This window comes from Catharus ustulatus, chromosome 18 (genome assembly GCF_009819885.2).
Source record: "Catharus ustulatus isolate bCatUst1 chromosome 18, bCatUst1.pri.v2, whole genome shotgun sequence".
Classification (NCBI taxonomy): Eukaryota; Metazoa; Chordata; class Aves; order Passeriformes; family Turdidae; genus Catharus; species Catharus ustulatus.
The window spans coordinates 1,448,923-1,467,701 of NC_046238.1; the positions used below are offsets into that span (position 1 = coordinate 1,448,923).

General features: G+C 45.2%; 1 protein-coding gene across 2 annotated transcripts in view; it reads right to left on the reverse strand.

Moving 5' to 3' along the window:
• TMEM132B (transmembrane protein 132B) overlaps positions 1 to 18,779 on the reverse strand; it is a 213,749-nt gene that overhangs the window by 17,580 nt on the left and 177,390 nt on the right. For both annotated transcript variants that reach the window (XM_033075772.1, XM_033075773.1), the window contains one exon: positions 17,793 to 17,936. In XM_033075772.1, the coding sequence (XP_032931663.1) occupies positions 17,793 to 17,936 (144 nt within the window). The remainder of the gene's footprint in view (positions 1 to 17,792; positions 17,937 to 18,779) is intronic.

Here is an 18,779-nt window from a genome sequence, read left to right on the forward strand (position 1 = left end):
GCTCCAACCCCACCAGGAATTGTAAAAACGCACAGTTTGCCCTGTGCAGTCTGTGACAGCCTCCTCATTTTAGAATAATCCACGAGACAGGAAGATCACAGCTCGGGAGGAGTAATTGGGAAAGCATTTGATGCTCAGGTCACAAAGGTTTCTGCACCCTTTGGGTGAGCAGGTAAAAGAGAGGGAATGTGAACTGCCAGGAAAACAAGTGATGCCTGCTCGAGGCTCATCTCTGCATGCAGGTCATCCTGGCAAGAGACAGGACAGCACAGTCCAAGTGGCTGTTCATTATTTAGGAGTTTTTTGGGCATGCTGAAGGGATCACAAACACCCTGTCCTGTTTTAACTCCAGTTCAGCCCAAGCATCACAAACACCCTGTCCTGTTTTAACTCCAGTTCAAGGATCACAAACACCCTGTCCCATTTCAATTCCAGTTCAAGGATCACAAACACCCTGTCCTATTTCAATTCCAGTTCAAGGATCACAAACACCCTGTCCCATTTCAATTCCAGTTCTTCCCAACATCACATTCCCTGTCCCATTTCAATTCCAGTTCAAGCATCACAAACATCCTGTCCCATTTCAATTCCAGTTCTTCCCAAGCATCACAAACTCCCTGTCCCATTTCAGTTCCAGTTCTTCCCAAGCACCACATTCCCTGTCCCATTCCAGGTGTGTGTGGCAGTGCCAGCCCCCTGTGCCACCCTGTGCTGTTGTCACTGCTGGGGCTCCCTGGGCTGATCCTGAGGCTCCTGTCCCACCTGCCCAGGTGTCCCAGAGCTTGTGGAGCTCCCAGAGCCCACCAGGTGAGGGGCACCCACTGCCCCTGCCCCTCTCAAACCCTCCTGGATCCAAGCACTGGCTGTGGCCTGCCAGGATCTCTTTCTCTTCCACCAGCCTGGATTTTTCCATGCAGATAATTCTCCCCATAGTTCTGCCTCCCCCTGCCCCAGCCCATCTTGTGCACTGGGGTCTGCAGATATTGTCTGCAAGCAATTTGAGGCAAATGGTAGATTGAGAATATACAGAGTAAAGGATGGCAAATGACATGATGCTGGGATCCAAGCTAATAAAACACGAGGTTTTATTCCCTTTTAATCTTCCACATGTGCAGAATAGGCTTGGAAGTGTCATTTTTGAAACATTCTTTCCCCGTTAATTTGTTTTTATTGGCAAATCAGTTCTCCAAGTACTGTTCTCTGAAATAGCTGCTGTAGTTTCAGATAGAAGTGCAGGCTTTAGGAATCCCCTGAGATATATTCTAAGGTTTCTTTCCTACTTAGAAATGATAGTAAGAGTTTAAGTCGAGTATTCCCCATCCCATGTATTTGATAGGTGTTTGTTTTTCATTCTATAATAATGTTACACAGGAACAGGACACAAACTGCCTGACTCACAGCACTCCATTAGGACTCACCAACAGGATTAGAATGATTTCCCCCTCCCTACCACCAGCTTTCACTGCAGAAAAAGTAAAAAATGAGATATGTCAAGGTGAGCCTGAAGCAGTTCCAGTGTTTCTCAGTGTTCCATCCTAAGTAGTCTCTAATTGCACCATCCACCAAGAATTAAATCACAATTAAATCACACACTTTGCACTGAAGCAGGAGGTGTCCCTGATCTCTCTATTTGGGGAAATTGGGAGTGGGGCAGGGAAGCTTGTTCAGCCCCCTGAGCACTGTGGTACCCTGTGAAAACTGGCTGCTCACATCATCTGCCAGCACCACAGGGCTCTGTTGGCTTGGTTATCCTCAAATAATCCTCTGCTCTTTTTTTAATTACCCAAAGACTTGATCTTAAAACTGCTGAAGTCAATCCCAACGAATCAAGTGGAGGATGTCCCACAGAATCCAGAGTTTCACTGGTCAGGTGGCATTTCCAAAACAATCAAATCCATGGGGAAATCCAGGCCATTTTGAAATGATAATTTTGTAATGGTTTTCTCCCCAGATTTATTCTAAAGGAGTGAAGCAGGAGATCCAAAACTCACACCTGGGCTTTGAGTGTCTCTGAGAGAGACACAAGCACAGCCTGGCCAGGGAGGAGTTGGAGGGAGGTTAACACCCAGACCCAGCTTAAAGCCCCCAAATAATCCCCACGGCTGCAGTGAGCTGCAGGAACAGCCCAGAACCCCACAAGTGTGTTTGCCACACTCAGAGCTGTCCTGAAGAGCTCTCCTGGCAGGGTACAAAGAGCAGGCTGGGATTTACACTCTGACTGTAACAAGCAGTTAGAAGGAGACTGAAAGGGAAATCCTTCACCCAGGAAAGCAGAGAGCTGGAAAACCAGATAATTTACTGAAGTGTGAGTTCAAGAGAGCAGAAAAGCTGCAGGGTGTGAGCAGGGTTTGGTGGAGGGGGAGCAGCAGAGCTCTGTGTGGACACTGAGGTTTCCAGTGGGCACCTCAGGGGCACTGACACCTCCTGTTTGTGAGGAAACCTCTGCTCCTTTTCCCTGAGGATCCCTGCTGAGGAAACTGAGGCAGGAGGGAGATGAGCCAGGTACAGCCTGTGATGATGAGAATGGGTGTTGGAAGTTTCAGAGTGATTTCAGCATTTAACCCCCATTGAGATGCACTGAACTGGAGGGAAGGACAGCACAGCACACATTAACATTTGGGTTTAACTATGCAGACAATTGCTGAGGCTTAGCAAAGGGGCACTGATCCATGAATGCACGAGGAGAGTTTTAAAACCTGCTGAACGGAACGGAGTGTGCACTGCTCAAAAACTGTTGGTCTGTGCAAAATTATCAAACAAGCCTCGAGCTGTGCCAGGATCTCAGTCCCAGGTGCAGAGCAGCTGCTCCTGTTCCCTTCCCAGCCCTGGGCAGGGCTGTTCCTGCTGGAGAGGAGAGGTTTGGAGGTCGGGAGGGAAGGTGGGTGTGCACTCACACTCCAGCTGCTGCTCAATTCCAGCTCAGCAGCAATCCCTGAGCACCCAGAGCAGCACAGCAGGGCAGGTGCTGCAGCCTTTCCTCCTTACCATGGACAGGGAATGCTAAAAGCAAGTTGGAGAAACTAAAGCAGCACATGGGGGCTGCCAAAATGTTCTCTGGTTCATGTAACGAGATCCTTTACCCATCAGCAGAGATGTAATTGCACTTTTCCCTCAAATAATTCAAGTTGAGGAATTCTGTTGGTATGAAAGTCACAGTTTCTGCTCTGCCCACTGATTTCTCATCAGCATGTGCAGACTGAGGAAGAGAGATCAGATATACTGGGTGGAATCCATGGCCAGGGGAAAGGGAGAGGAGAAGAGGGGGGAAGAGAAGGGGGAAGAGAAGGGGGAAGAGAAGGGGGAAGAGAAGGGGGAAGAGAAGGGGGAAGAGAAGGGGGAAGAGAAGGGGGAAGAGAAGGGGGAAGAGAAGGGGGAAGAGAAGGGGGAAGAGAAGGGGGAAGAGAAGGGGGAAGAGAAGGGGGAAGAGAAGGGGGAAGAGAAGGGGGAAGAGAAGGGGAAGAGAAGGGGGAAGAGAAGGGGGAAGAGAAGGGGGAAGAGAAGGGGGAAGAGAAGGGGGAAGAGAAGGGGGAAGAGAAGGGGGAAGAGAAGGGGGAAGAGAAGGGGGAAGAGAAGGGGGAAGAGAAGGGGGAAGAGAAGGGGGAAGAGAAGGGGGAAGAGAAGGGGGAAGAGAAGGGGGAAGAGAAGGGGGAAGAGAAGGGGGAAGAGAAGGGGGAAGAGAAGGGGGAAGAGAAGGGGGAAGAGAAGGGGGAAGAGAAGGGGGAAGAGAAGGGGGAAGAGAAGGGGGAAGAGAAGGGGGAAGAGAAGGGGAAGAGAAGGGGAAGAGAAGAGAAGAGAAGAGAAGAGAAGAGAAGAGAAGAGAAGAGAAGAGAAGAGAAGAGAAGAGAAGAGAAGAGAAGAGAAGAGAAGAGAAGAGAAGAGAAGAGAAGAGAAGAGAAGAGAAGAGAAGAGAAGAGAAGAGAAGAGAAGAGAAGAGAAGAGAAGAGAAGAGAAGAGAAGAGAAGAGAAGAGAAGAGAAGAGAAGAGAAGAGAAGAGAAGAGAAGAGAAGAGAAGAGAAGAGAAGAGAAGAGAAGAGAAGAGAAGAGAAGAGAAGAGAAATCTTTGCTCACAGTACCTGGGGTGCAGGACAAGAAATGCTGCTTGAGACCAAGAACTAAAAGCTGAAGGTGGCTCTTGCTGTGGGTATGAGCACAGTGGGGTGGGGACCCACACTCAGCTTTGATGTATGAAAGAGAACTGGGATGGCTCTGGGACACAGCCTGCCTTTGGAACTAGATCCAGCCCTGCCTTTGGAACTAGATCCAGCCCTTGCTGAAGGAAATGAGAGATTTTCTCCTTCTCTCCTGGCCCCAGACCAGCAGCTTTCAAGGCTGTGAGGACTTCACTGTCTATTGTACCACAGTGACAGCCAAATGTGACACAAGGCTGGAACAAAGTCTTGCAGGCAGTGTGGTTTTGGAGGCTCAGTTCTGTGCTGTGTCACACTTGAAGTTGTTTGGACAAACTGCAATTATCCCTTGGTGGAGCAGCAGTTCCACTGCCAGGATGCAGCAGAGCAGGTGCACATGAAGTGAGTTCGAGCTCATTTCAATCTCAGCACAGTTTGTGTTTGGGGAAAGCTTCAGCAATCTTTCTTTCCCCATTCAATCACTACTTTTGTTGATAATGAGAACACACAGAGCAGAGCCTAGAGCAGGATCTTTCCTCCTGGTGATCAAAACCGTGTCAGTCCCATTCTTGCTCGGTGAGTTTCTGTTTATTCAGAGCAGTCTCGTGTGCCAGCCAGCCTGGCTCCTGCTGGCCGTGTCTCCATCCAGCATCCTTCCCAGCCAGGCTTCTCTCCAGACAGACCTCTCCCCTCCCAGCTCTGAGACAGAACATCTCCCACCAGCACAGCTCTCCCCACTGAGGTGGATGTGCTTAAATATCTGATCCTTCCACTCGTGCGGATAAGGCATTACCAGCACTTGTTAGTTTATGTAAACATCCACATTCTTCATATTCATCAGCTGCTCTCCCAGAAGGGCTCAAGAGCTGTTTATGTGGTGAAACCCCAGCAGATGGTACCAGCTCCTTCTTGCACCCATCTAATTGCAAACACTGAACCTGCTCTGTAAAAGCTGTTAATTAGGTGAAAATAACACATATGTTGGAGCTAAAAGCTGAGGTGGGATTTTCCCCCCCTCTCTGTTTTCCCCCAACTGAATTGCTCACACAAATGGGGTTATAAACTGACAGAATCATTTGCAGATGGGTGAGAAAAGGAAGAGGGGAAAATACTCAGGCAGCATCAGATGTGAGTTCTTTGTAAAATAATGGGGTTTAAAAGTAATCTTCTGAGCACTGAGTAAACTCAGTGTTCATGATTCAGGGCTCTAATCCCTGTGACTGAAATTCGAGATCTAAGGCTCCATGAAATTAAAGAAAAAGGAACAATTACATGCATATTCATTCCATTTCATGTATTGCATATCCTTTGAGTCTTCCAACTAAATCTTAGCAGGGGAAACAGAGCTTTCTAAAGACTGTGCTTGGGAAAACCCAGCAGATCAGCTGTAACTGCTGCAGCATCCACCCTTCTGTGCCTGGACCTCAGCATTGCTGGGGAATGCAAATATTCCATGGGTGCTCAGCCTTCCCCAGCTGCACTGGCACCTTCAGCTTGAGCTTGACAGTTTGAGTTTGAGAATTTTCCACACTCTGTCCTGCCTTGGTGTGACTCTGAGCTCACACAAAGTGCTCCAGGCTCTCTCCCAGCTCAGGCACACACAACAATCCTTTCCCAGCCCAGCACCAAGGACACGCTGCAGCTCCAGCCCCAAAAATGCAACCAGGGAATGGAGGAGAGAATCTGGGAGGGTGGGACTGCAGAGCTGGGGCTGGGATTGGACAATGAACCCAAGGTGGGAATGGAACAGAACTGATCAAAGTGTGAAATCCTGACTGGGATCCAGCTTGGGTGTAACCACAGCCAGGCTCTGGCACTGCCCAAGGTGAATCCTTGGAAGCTTTTAATAAATTTTCCTTTGTTCCTTTAGGCATCAGCTGAGGATGCTACAACAGGGGCAGTGCCCAGCACTCCCTGTGCTGCTCCTGGAGGAATCCTCAGGGAAAATGAGCCCCCAGTGCTGCTCCTGCTTGGGACAGAGCATCCCTTCCCTGGGGAACCACAGGTGGCAACGCCAGCCCTGCAAAGCCCCAGGAGCAGACAGAGGAGTTGGGAGCTTTAACAGCATTAAGAGCAATGTCTTAAGTCATGAATATTTGCCACACTAATCCAGCCTTTAATCTCCCCCCAGTAACACAAGGATACACCATCCTCATCCCTAAGGATCAACAGAAAAGCAGAAAAAAATCCCCAGGAAGCTCTTAAATACACAACAGCACACTTGTGTTTTGGAAAGGAAACTCTGGTCCTGTGCCTGCACAGTGCTGCATCGACATTCATGAGTCTTTCCAGCTAGTTTTTAGTCTCTGAGCAACAAATAATTCATTAATTAGTAAAAAAATGAAAAAAGGGACTTTCAGACAGCCAACACAGCCAAGAAAAGCAGCCCTTAAACTGCATCAGTTCAGCCAAGTGCTTCAAGAGAATTATTTGGAGAGAAAGTCAAGAGTCTTTACCTAAAAAATTACTTTTCTTCTCTGCTCTTGTGAGACTGGACTGCCTAGGATGGCACAGAGGATCAGCACTGGGGGAGGCTCCCTGCTCAGAACAGGGCAATTCTTCTCTTCTATATCAAAACGTGCTATCATTTCTATTCCTTCTTCAGATTCTACATTCAAAAATCTTTCTGCTTTTTGTGCTCAGATCCTGATCTTCACTTTGCAATTTTGGAAACATTTGCTTGGCGTTTATAGCTCACAAAATGTGCTTAAAAACACAGCAATGAAGCATTTACTCCAAGGAAGGATTTTCTCATTTCTCTCTCATAATCTCTCATGCTAAACTCACTGCAGATTGGGGAAATCTAAAACTCTCCAGCTTCTGCGTGGCAGGAACTATTTAAGATTTCCAGTATGGGTGTTTTGAAATCTTTTATTTGTGGGGTGGCAATAAAAGATGTGGAGAGAAAATCTCCCCTGGCAACATGTACTCTTGAAAGGCCCTTTCAAAGCAAACATCCCAGCAGCAAGAAATACTTCAGCACGCCGTGTTCCCATCTTCCCCTTCCTTCCCTCCCCGCCTCCCCAGCCTGTGCTCTTTGCATTGGAATAATAAATTTCTTTGTGCCCCATCTCACAAAAGTGCTTCACATCACCTCCATGCACTTGGCTGGGAAAGACCTCACAATCACAGGTTATTTTCTCTCACACAGCACTGCAAGTATTTCATGTCCCTCTGCAGCCAAGTGTCATCAGCTGGCCACATAATATTCAGGGGTTTTTTTGGGGAAAAAAAAAAAAAAGATTATTGTATTCTGAATAACTGATTGCATCAAATGGCAACTGGATTGTGAGACAGTAATCACGCTGAGCTCAGCGATTAAAAACTCACTTGGAAAATTGGTGCTTGCTGAGCCTTTATGGAGAGAAATGAATTAAGAAGGGAAACAATAAGGAAGGGCATACATTAATTTGGCTCTGCAGTGCAGAATGCTGATTGTAAGAGATCTGAGGAAGAGCTGTGTGTCTTAAGGAGTTCCTCTTATGTTTTCAGAAGGAAACCTGAGAGCCACCAGAGGGGGATTGCAAATTAAATCCTAGCAGTAATCTCAGAGACAGCAATTGGAAAAGACCAATAAATAAATTATACAAATAGGAGCTAGCATTTCCTGCTAGGAACTTCTCTTTTGTGACAATGCCTCTCCCACAGAGGAGTTCTGCAGCCTCCATCCCCTCTCCCTGGGTGCTGCTCCCAGGGCTCAGCTGGGCTGGGTGTTTGTGAAACACTCATCTTAAAGAAATTTTAGTTAAAAGTTAGAAGAAACTGGGCTTGAGATAATTACCTGAAACTTAAATAATTTATTCCCTGTCGTTCTATGTTTGCTGAGCTGTGCTTGCAATGGGAAAGGATGAAACTGGTAGGTAGGTCCAAAGAACACAAACAATTGCAACCAGAAACTCATTCTTTGCAAAACTGGAGTTGTCCCAAAAGCCATTTGTATTGTCATTGATAGAAAAGGTCAGGGGGAGGAAGACTCACCTTACTTCCTCCTTTTCAGACCCCTCCTCACAAAAACGAGCCCAGACTTAATTCAAGGAGCCAACCACGCTGCTTAATTGCCATTCCAGCTAATTACCATGGGAAGCAGGGATGGGAGGGGATGGTATTATGAATATCTATTTGTTTGAACCTTTTGTCAATAAACAGACTCTGTGACCACCTGTAATTTTGCAGTGTGTGTTAGAGGATTACCTCAGGCTGCTGCCCAGGGCTGAATAAACATTCACTTTGTAACTTTAAATTGTTAGAGAGTCTTTTGTCCATCACAGCTGAGTATGGGTGTTAGACCAACAATCATATTTTGGCAAATCCTTTGCACAAGAAGCTCAGTAAAGGCTGAGCTGCTCGATGTCAGTGCTGCAGGCAGCCCCATGCAGTCCTGCACAGCTGCACAGCTGCAGGGAGGGCACCAATGCAGTCCTGCACAGCTGCACAGCTGCAGGGAGGGCACCAATGCAGTCCTGCACAGCTGCACAGCTGCAGGGAGGGCACCAATGCAGTCCTGCACGGCTGCACAGCTGCAGGGAGGGCACCAATGCAGTCCTGCACAGCTGCACAGCTGCAGGGAGGGCAGCACTGCACAAGGGCACTGCAGGAATAAAACATGGAAACCCAGACCTGTGCCAGGAAGGGAAATGTTCATTCACAGCCTCTTCCTGGCACTGCAGCCCTTCAGGTCTCTCATTGTTCCCCTCTGGCTCACAGGGGATTTTGGGCCAGGCTGGGGTCTGGGGGAGGTTTCAGGCTCCCAAATCCATGGCCTTGGATGCACCAGCACTCTTTGCTCCCCCTTTGCTGCCAGACTCTGTTTTTGTACCCTAAGTTTGGGTTTGAATCACATTACCATATGATAAACCATATTTTCATACCACTCAATACCACATCTTTAAATGAAATCAAGTTTTTTGCCATTCCCTTGTGAGCAGAGCTGTCCCAAAAGTGAAGTCAAAGCTCTGCTCAGCTGTCTGGAGCACCAAGGTGACTGAGGCTGCTGTTTTCCAGGGCTTGGGCTGCAGGAGATGGCACTGCCAGAGCCAGGACTGCTTTCACTGAGCACAAGCTCAGCTCTATTTGTTCTAGAATCGTGGAGCACTTCCAGTGCTTTTCCTCAGGAGAAATCCATCAAAGGAGTAAAACTCAACAACTTAATATTAACAAAAAGTGATTCATTTTCACAGTGAATTCAGTGGAAAGCTGCTTAATTCCCCAGCCAAGCATCACAGAGTTCCAAATCTGCCCCTCAACTTCTTGATGAACACTTTAAAGTGTAACTGCTGCTTAACACTTTTGATAATTTTACAGATACACCTGGACCATTCTCCAGTAGCCTGGCTCGACTCACAGAAACAATTCTGGCAATTCAAGGAGTCTTGGATGTGGGAGGAAATGTCTTGGTACAGTGCCATGAGTATAAATCAGCCTTCAGCCATTGACAGCACAAAACAAAATGCTAAATCCTGACATTTTGTTAACCACTGAAGCCACTGCTCCAGCTGAAGGATCCTCTCCCTAGTGTGTGTAATTAATGGGAAGAGACAAACCACACCCCAGTGCAACTCCTCCATACTTCAGGCAAATGGAAAAAGAAATCCATTTATAACTTCACTTTGTTCTTTCATCCTCATTTAATGAGTTGTCTGATTCAATAATCCAGCACTAAGTCCTGTTCTTTGAGGCTGGGTGTTCCCCATTCCTCTCAGAATCCCAGACACTCCCCAACCCCAGCAACGTGCTCATTCTCCTCCTGCTCCACAATTTCTGCACAAATCGGGGTCAAACCAAGCTAAAGAATTCCCAGAATATGTAAACTAATTCAAAAGAATTTTTGAATATAGATAATCACCATAAATATGTATTTAACCAATACAATAGAAGAATATCTAAAAAGAATTGCTGTGGTTAAGCACTGTGCCCCCAGCTGAAGCTACACCCAGCACTGTTATTGCCTCTTTGATCTTTTTATTCAATCCCTGACAGTTTTAAGGAGTGGAACATTTCTCCCTGCCCTGGGTCAGGATGGGATGCTCTGAGTGCTGCCCCTTCCCCTTCCCTCAGCTCCCACACAGGGGACAGGCAGCACAGAAAGGCTCTGCTCCCATCCCAGAGCTGAAATCATTTACCTGCTGGAACAGCTGCTTTAACTCTCACACAGAAAAGAGCAAATCCTGCCCTCTGTCACTGCAGGGCCTGTCCAACCCTGGCATGACTTCAGCTGAGAGCACAGCCTGGCCCCAGGGCTCTGGATGACAATGAATCTGAATTAATTTCCCAGCCAGAATGAGAGTTCAAGAGGTGTAAAAGCCTCGGAATCATCAGCTTCACATAGCTGCAATTAGAATATTTAAATGGCCAGCCAGGATGGAGTTTACAAAGCAGAGTTCATGTCCTACAGAATCTGGAGAAAAAGCCTGTAAAAGTTTGTCATTTCCTACAACAACAGCTACTTACTGCTGCCTTTGTTTGCCTGGGCTGAGTTGTTTATTTACTCTCCATTTTTAGTATGAAATATTCCCAGTTGATCCAAGCAGTGCTATGGTTTGGGCAATGATTGTTCCCCAGGACTGGGATCTGTGCCCTTTGCATTTCTGCTCTCAGAGCAGCCAAATGCTGAGCCATAGAATTGTTTTCTTCCTCTGAAGTAGCAGCTGCTGCCTTGGAAGACACCACGAGCATCTCTGCCGAAATCTGTAATTGCACATGTCGGTGTGGTCTGTTCTGAGCAAATCCTTCTCCCAGACAAAACACTCCTTTCTCAAGCTGGCTTTGAAGACTTGTGTGTGTTCAAAAATAGCTTCAGGAAGGCACACACATATATTTTGCTATAAACTGTGTACAACGTGTGCTGTATACAGAATATTAATTCCTCAATATGTGATTCTGTGCAACTGCCTCGCTGGCATCGTTATTGCCGTACATGGAGCTGCTTTGTGTGCAAATATAACTCCAAACACAAAGTTTGAGCCTGGCACAAGCCTGAAACAATATAGATTTCCACCTGTTGCTGTGTAACAAGAGGGTTTGAAGCTAAATCTTTAATATGCAGTGAGTGGCTGTGGTCCTCTGTTCTGATCATCCTTTGTCAGGCTAGAAAACTAATTAGCAGAATCTGGTGACCTGGATGTCAGAACCTCTGATATTTCAACAAAGAGCAAAATCCTTAATTCAACAGCAGGCATATTGTGGAGAGATCTGATGTGCTCTCCTGCCCATCCTTAATGACTCATAAAGATGAACTTTGTGTGGGGACAAAGAGAATGAGGATTTTGTCCAAAACAACCAGAATTCACAAGAAGCTCTAATTTATAAGTTTGATGAATTGCAAGCAGCTCGATGATAATTCATTATTGCCCTAACTCGGGCATATCTGTCTACAGATCCAAAAGGCAAGATGTTAAACAAGACAACTCTTCCTTGCCAATAAATCCTCCTGGGACAGGAGTGTCCCTGTCACCACTGCTGAGACAGAGACAAAGCAGAGAGCTGAACCAGAACTCAAAAAAAAAAAACAGCTCAGCCTCAAAAAGAGTCCTCAGCTCCCAGCAATGCTCCTGCCCAGCTGAGGAATGTTCCCTGCCACGAAGCTCCTGCCTCAGCCAGGCTCCAGGGATGATTTCAGGAGCTGCCAACTCCACTGAAGATCACTTGGAAAACAAGACCCAGTTCAAAATGAACAGTGCAACAAGCCAAGTGGCACCAAAGTAAATCCATCATATAAACAAGCAGAGAGGATTTTCACAGCTCCCAGAAGGAGTTTGGCCTCCTGGAGGAAGGCAATTTCTGCACGAGTGACCAGAAAATAAAGCTGTGAGGTAATGCAGGGATGGGTGCTCAAAAATATGATGGAGGAACAAGATTAGCTCTGCTTTATGTACAAGCCCATTACATTCTTGATCACATCCTTTAATGGCAAAGCAGCTGCAGAACTTGCAAATTCCAAGCTCTGGCTTTGTTCTCAGAGCTGCTGCATAAGTAGTTGTATTTAAAAACTTCTTTCTGTAAATCGTCCTAAGAACGTGCTGTGAGTCTCCAGCAAGGAATTGCTCTCCAAAATTCAGTGTCATCTCAACTGGAGAAGCTCAGGATCCCTCAGTTTCCCTGTTTGCTTTCTGCCTGTGGATCCTTGGAGCAGTTTTTGTGCTGGGGTTGGAGATCTCTGTGCCCAAGGTCCTCAGTCACTCATTGCTTTGTCTGGAAGAGGGAAGAATTCTCCTCAGATTTTATCTATCTCAGCTATTACCTCTCCTGCCTTTGTCTCACTGCTTTTTGCTGCACATTAGATAAAACCTGGCTGGCTGCTGCCAGGAAAATTAGGTCTTCTATTGTTTTACCACTAATTATGGAGAGTTCAAGGTAAGGTTTGTGTTTGAAAAGTAGAGGGCAGGAACGGTTTGGGTTTTTCTTTCATCATAATTAGACAGGAAATTATGAAAAGGTGAAAAATAATTCATTGAAGAGCTTTCCTCCAGCAAGATAACAAGGAAGGCACATTCTGGCACAGATGGAGTTCAGGGGTATTATTGAACACCATTGTTCTCAGGGTGCCAGTGCTGCTCCTGCTGCAGAAATGGGCAGGGGAGGCCCCTGGCTCCCTGCTGCTCTACTGAGAGCCTTTTCTCCTACAAAAATAAAAAAAAATTAGGCTAAATTAGTGCATGGTGTAAGGCAGTGAGTGACTGCAGAGATTAATTGGAACAATCAGTCACTCTGTGCAGAGGACATGGAATTCTGACTAATGGAAGGATGAATTAATTGGGCAGCTGTTACACTACTGAGATAAACATTTGGACTAAGAAGCTGTCCTCATTAGAATTTCTTCATTTGATGCTGATGGTGTTTACAACTCCCATAAAGCTCCAGAGCCTTGGGAACTTTCCTTCCTGTGGAATTCCTGCAGTTAAAGGCACCTCCAAAAGGAGGGAGCCTTGCCTGGAGCTTTGGCTGCATTTCCTTCTGCAATAAACTTTCTGCAACCAACTTCTGCCATAAACCTTCTGCAATAAACCAACTTCTGCCATAAACCTTCTGCAACCAACTTCTGCCATAAACCTTCTACAACCAACTTCTGCAACAAACCTTCTACAACCAACTTCTGCAACCAACTTCTGCCATAAACCTTCTGCAACCAACTTCTGCCAAGCTTCCACCATTTCCTCATTCCCAGCCTCACAACCTGAGGCATTTGTTTAGGAAAAGCAGGGAGAGAAGTCCTGGAAGAGAGGAGCCTGTGGCAGAAGCCACTGAGGTTAATGAGGTGAAGATGAGGATTTTGGCCATTCAGAGCCAACAGGTTTAGAAACCACCAAATGCAGGTGGAGGAGGGGAGGAGGATGAATTTCTGTCCTTGTTAGCAGATAAGAAAGCGAGATTCCAAGGGGAATGAGTGATTTACCCACAGTCACACAGAAAATCAGCAAGAGATATGGAAATCAATGCTGAGAAGCATTTCAGTGCCTTAATCATAAAGCCAATCTTTTCCCTCAAATGCCAACAGCATTAAATGTTCCTTTTAAATAATGGAATAAGCATAAGACTTTCATTGACTTACAGGAATGTTTCCATCAGAATATTTTAGAGGGCAGCCAGTTCCAGTGGAAGGGCTGGCCAATATTAGGACTTGTGTCCAAAACTTCAGGGACTGGGAGGAACTAAAGCCAGTTTAGATTCTTTGAGGATCATTTCATGCTGAAAACACAAGGTCAAAAAGCCCTGGGTGTGTTTCATTATATTCAGCACTAATTAGGTAGGCTTTGGAAAAAGGGGCTGAAATATTCTCTCATTGGGAAGTAATTAAAGTGGTGTGGCTGAGAGCAGGGAGGATTCACTTCTCTGGCACACAAATAAATCACTTTTCATCTCTTTGCCCATCCCTAAGCAGAAACACATTTTGTATAAATACCTAAGAGCCCGGGTGGAAGCCTGGTTTTATTTAATCTAGCTTCAATTCGCTGTCTTAACTGAAAATAATGATGTTAGAGCAGTGATCAAAGAATTGTCTCATTAATTGGCTATTAAATCATTAGCTATTAAACAGAAATAAAAGGTTAAGAATGCAACACTCCGTTCTGCCCAAAAGAATAGGAATATGTCTCCAGTATCAAAGAAACAATAAAGGCAGAATTAACAGTGAAAAGAAGCTTAAGATAAGGCAATTAGGTCCAAAATGCCTGCAAACTCTCATTAGAGGTTTAGCACTGCAGCCTGGATGGAAAAGGCAACAGAAACTCAGAAGCAAAGTCAATATTGACTTTACCAAAGGGGCTTGTAAACGGAATATGCATTTTTCTGAAAAAATATAGGCACATAAACCCTGTACTAAATTTTAACTCAGCTAATTAATTGTTATGGATTCAATCTTGCAACCAAGACATATATTTGCAGTTAAAAAATTATGCCTGAGCAGCATTTGGTCTCAGTAATTTGTGGTGGAAATCATGCAAGTATGCTGCAATTTCCACAAAAATAACATTACTCCCGGTTTGTATCACCAGGAAGAGGCAATATCAACTCAACAAACACCACCTGGGTTTGTTCATTATTTTAGAATATTTGAGGCAGGTACCAGGTCTGGGAGAGGATCCCAGGGGCATTGCCAGTGATTTGAGACCCAAATAATTTCCTAAAGCAGGCAAATGAAGACCTGATTTTTTTTCAAGGCACTACCAAAAAAAAAAAGAAAAATAAAAAATGAAAAATCACAGTGTAAATCCTGTCTGGTTCAGTCCAGTACTGTCAAAGTACAGCAAGTCCTAGAAACTCAATTAATAAAAATAAAACCCACACACAACATCTTTTGGATCTGGATCTGCTTTTCTGAAGTGCAAGAAGAAAGTCTCAGCAATATGTTGATGGTACATCACTTGATGCTTGAGTTTATAATATACAATTCATTGCTCATGTTTATAACTGATAAATAATAACCCACTAATCAGATAATGGCTGTGTGCTACACAGAGAAAAAATTATAAAGAATAGCAACGTTTATCAAGGCAGTCTTTTCCTTTCACAATTAATTTTGTCATAAACAAAGATATTCATCCACGTTCCTCTGGTTTGGACCTTCAAAGAAATTTGGTTTCCAGAAAAAAAAAATGGGATTTTTTTCTTTCCCTATTTGATACCTAAGGGAAAATATGGAACCCATAAATAATATTAAAAATCCAACCCCATACAGAGTCATTTTTAAGTACATTTGAAACAAGAGCACCCTGAAACCACATAATAAAACAAATTAATCTATTTAAGATATTCCAAAGCACCTCTTTTATGCCTAAAAATAATAATAATGAGCTAAAAGCTGAGAGCCATGCAATGGTGTCAGAAGTCAGGCAGGCAGAGTCCTGATAAAGCCACATTAACACAATTTTCACTGCAATGTCAGGGACACAGAACCACTTCAATATATTATTTAAAAAAACAAAACACTAAAACACAGCACAGCATTGTTTAAAAGCTCCCAGCTCTCATTTTAACACTTTTTGCAATCTGGTTGTTGTTTTCTATTCCTCCAGATGTGGGTACAGTTCAGGATATGTCATGGTAAGAAACTCTTGACTGGCCATTGCTTCAAATGAAGCTTTATCCATTGTTTTAAACTATTACAAGCCAGCATTGTTCAAAACAAGATGTATGTGTAGCTTTGTTAATTGGCCTGAGCAAACACTTGTCTGCTTTTGATGTTCTGCTATTGGCTGGAAAGTTGTTAAAGATTTTGTAGGAAAGAGAACTTGGTGTGCTGTGCCAGCAGCTGAAGCTGCTCCACCTCCCCTGCTTGGCTCTGTGAAATGAGATTGATTGGGATGGGATAAAGCTTTGGGTCAGCTGCTCCAGCAGTCCTGTCCTGCTGTTTGTGTGTATGTAAATGTATAAATACATAAATATATATATTTGTAAATATAAAGAAAAAAATCTCACAGGAGAACTGTGCTGGTGTTCTGCATGAGGAGGTGCTGGAGGAGGAATAAAGGACACAACCTGGATTTTCCAGAAGGAGGAATAAAGGGCACGACCTGAATTGTCCAGGAGGAATTTAGGGACACAACTGCACTGTCCAGGAGGAATAAATAAAGGTCACAATCTGAATTGTCCAGGAGGAATTTAGGGACACAACTGCACTGTCCAGGAGAAATAAAGGACAGAACTGCACTTTTCAGGAGGAATAAGGGACACAACCTGAATTGTCCAGGAGGAATAAGGGACACAACCAGAATTGTCCAGGAGGAATTAAAGGACACAACTGCACTGTCCAGGAGGAATAAATAAAGGTCACAACTGCACTGTCCAGCAGGAATAAGGGACACAACCAGAATTGTCCAGGAGGAATAAATAAAGGACACAATCTGAATTGTCCAGGAGGAATAAATAAAGGACACAATCTGAATTGTCCAGGAGGAATAAATAAAGGACACAATCTGAATTGTCCAGGAGGAATAAAGGACACAACTTGAATTGTCCAGGAGGAATTTAGGGACACAACCTGCTCTGTCCAGGAGGAATAAATAAAGGTCACAACTGCACTGTCCAGGAGGAATAAAGGACACAACCTGAATTGTCCAGGAGGAATTTAGGGACACAACCTGCATTGTCCAGGAGGAATAAAGGACACAACCTACACTGTCCAGGAGGAATAAAGGACAGAATTGCACTTTTCAGGAGGAATAAGGGACACAACCTGCACTGTCCAGGAGGAATAAATAAAGGACACAATCTGAATTGTCCAGGAGGAATAAATAAAGGACACAACCTACACTGTCCAGGAGGAATAAATAAAGGACACAATCTGAATTGTCCAGGAGGAATACAGGACACAACTTGAATTGTCCAGGAGGAATAAGGGACACAACCAGAATTGTCTGGGAGGAATTTAGGGACACAACTGCACTGTCCAGGAGGAATAAAGGACACAACCTACACTGTCCAGGAGGAATAAAGGACAGAACTGCACTTTTCAGGAGGAATAAGGGACACAACCTGCACTGTCCAGGAGGAATAAATAAAGGACACAACCTGAATTGTCCAGGAGGAATAAGGGACACAACCTGAATTGTCCAGGAGTAATGAATAAAGGACACAACCTGCACTGTCCAGGAGGAATAAATAAGGGACACAACTGCACTGTCCAGAAGGAATAAAGGACACAACCTGAATTGTCCAGGAGGAATGAAGGACACAAACTGCACTGTCCAGGAGGAATAAATAAAGGACACAACCTGAATTGTCCATGAGGAATTTAGAGACACAACCTGAATTGTCCATGAGGAATTTAGAGACACAACCTGCATTGTCCAGGAGGAATAAAGGACAGAACTGCACTTTTCAGGAGGAATAAGGGACACAACTGCACTGTCCAGGAGGAATAAATAAAGGACACAACCTGAATTGTCCAGGAGGAATTTAGGGACACAACCTACATTGTCCAGGAGGAGTAAGGGACACAACCTGCACTGTCCAGGAGGAATAAATAAAGGACACAACCTGCATTGTCCAGAAGGAATAAGGGACACAACCTGCACTGTCCAGGAGGAATAAAGGACACAATCTGAATTGTCCAGGAGGAATTTAGGGACACAACCTGCACTGTCCAGAAGGAATACATAAAGGACACAACCTGAATTGTCCAGGAGGAATAAATAAAAATGAACTGCCCTGCCCAGCCGCAGGGCTCCTCACCTTGAGCACGTCCTCGTCGGCGGATCTGCACTCGGCGGCGTCCGAGACGTCGACCACGGAGCCGTCCTCCTGCACAGCCACCACCTTGACTGGCACAGACACCATCCTGCCCGTGAGGATGGCAGTGTTGAGGATCTCAGTGTCCTGGGGGCACACACAAACACAGCATGGCTGTTAGAGGTGTCACAGGGGCATGGCAGTGACAGGCACCCTCCCTGGCACTCACCCTTCCAGCTCCCTGCAATGCTTTAGAACTTTCCAAGGCAAAAGTTGCACCAGGACTGCCAAGCCCTGGTTTTGACGAACATGGGTTTGCTCCTTCTGAGCCCATTTGCAGGTCTGTAAGCACAGCACTGCTCAGTAGGATCTCCAGGGTATCAGCATCTCCTCTCCAAGTCATACCAGTGGTTTGGGAGGTGATTTTCCACCACGACAACAATTTCATCTCCCTGTTCCAGCAACCTCTGCTGTGAGCTGACCATTTATTCCCGTAAATACATTAGGAGAAAAACTATGCATCCATATACTTTTTTTTTTTTTTTCATCTTTCCCCATCAAAATCCCACCTAGAGACCCTTAACCAGATTTTTCTGCAGTCCTGATGAATTCACAGCGCTGGCACTCTAACGACTCCATTAACACAGCCTTCCTCTGAGCCTTGGTGTGGCTGCAGTTTGATTAATTACTCCAAATGAGTTGCTACAGAGGCCCCTGGCTGGCACAAACAGGTGCAGGCTGGAGGGGAGCAGCTCTGCAGAAGCAGTGCTGACTGCCAGCCCAAAACCTGACACCCAAACGGGGCAAGGAATGAGCTGGGATCTCACAGGGAACCATCCCAGCCCTCCTGAAAAACCTGTGATAGGAAATACTGCTCCAAATCAATCCCCTTTTCATTTTTCAACTTCATAAAACTAATTGCTTGCCAGTTGGGGAGGGGGGAAAAAAAATAAAAAAAAGTTGCTTCAAACTAATCTAACTTTAAATTCC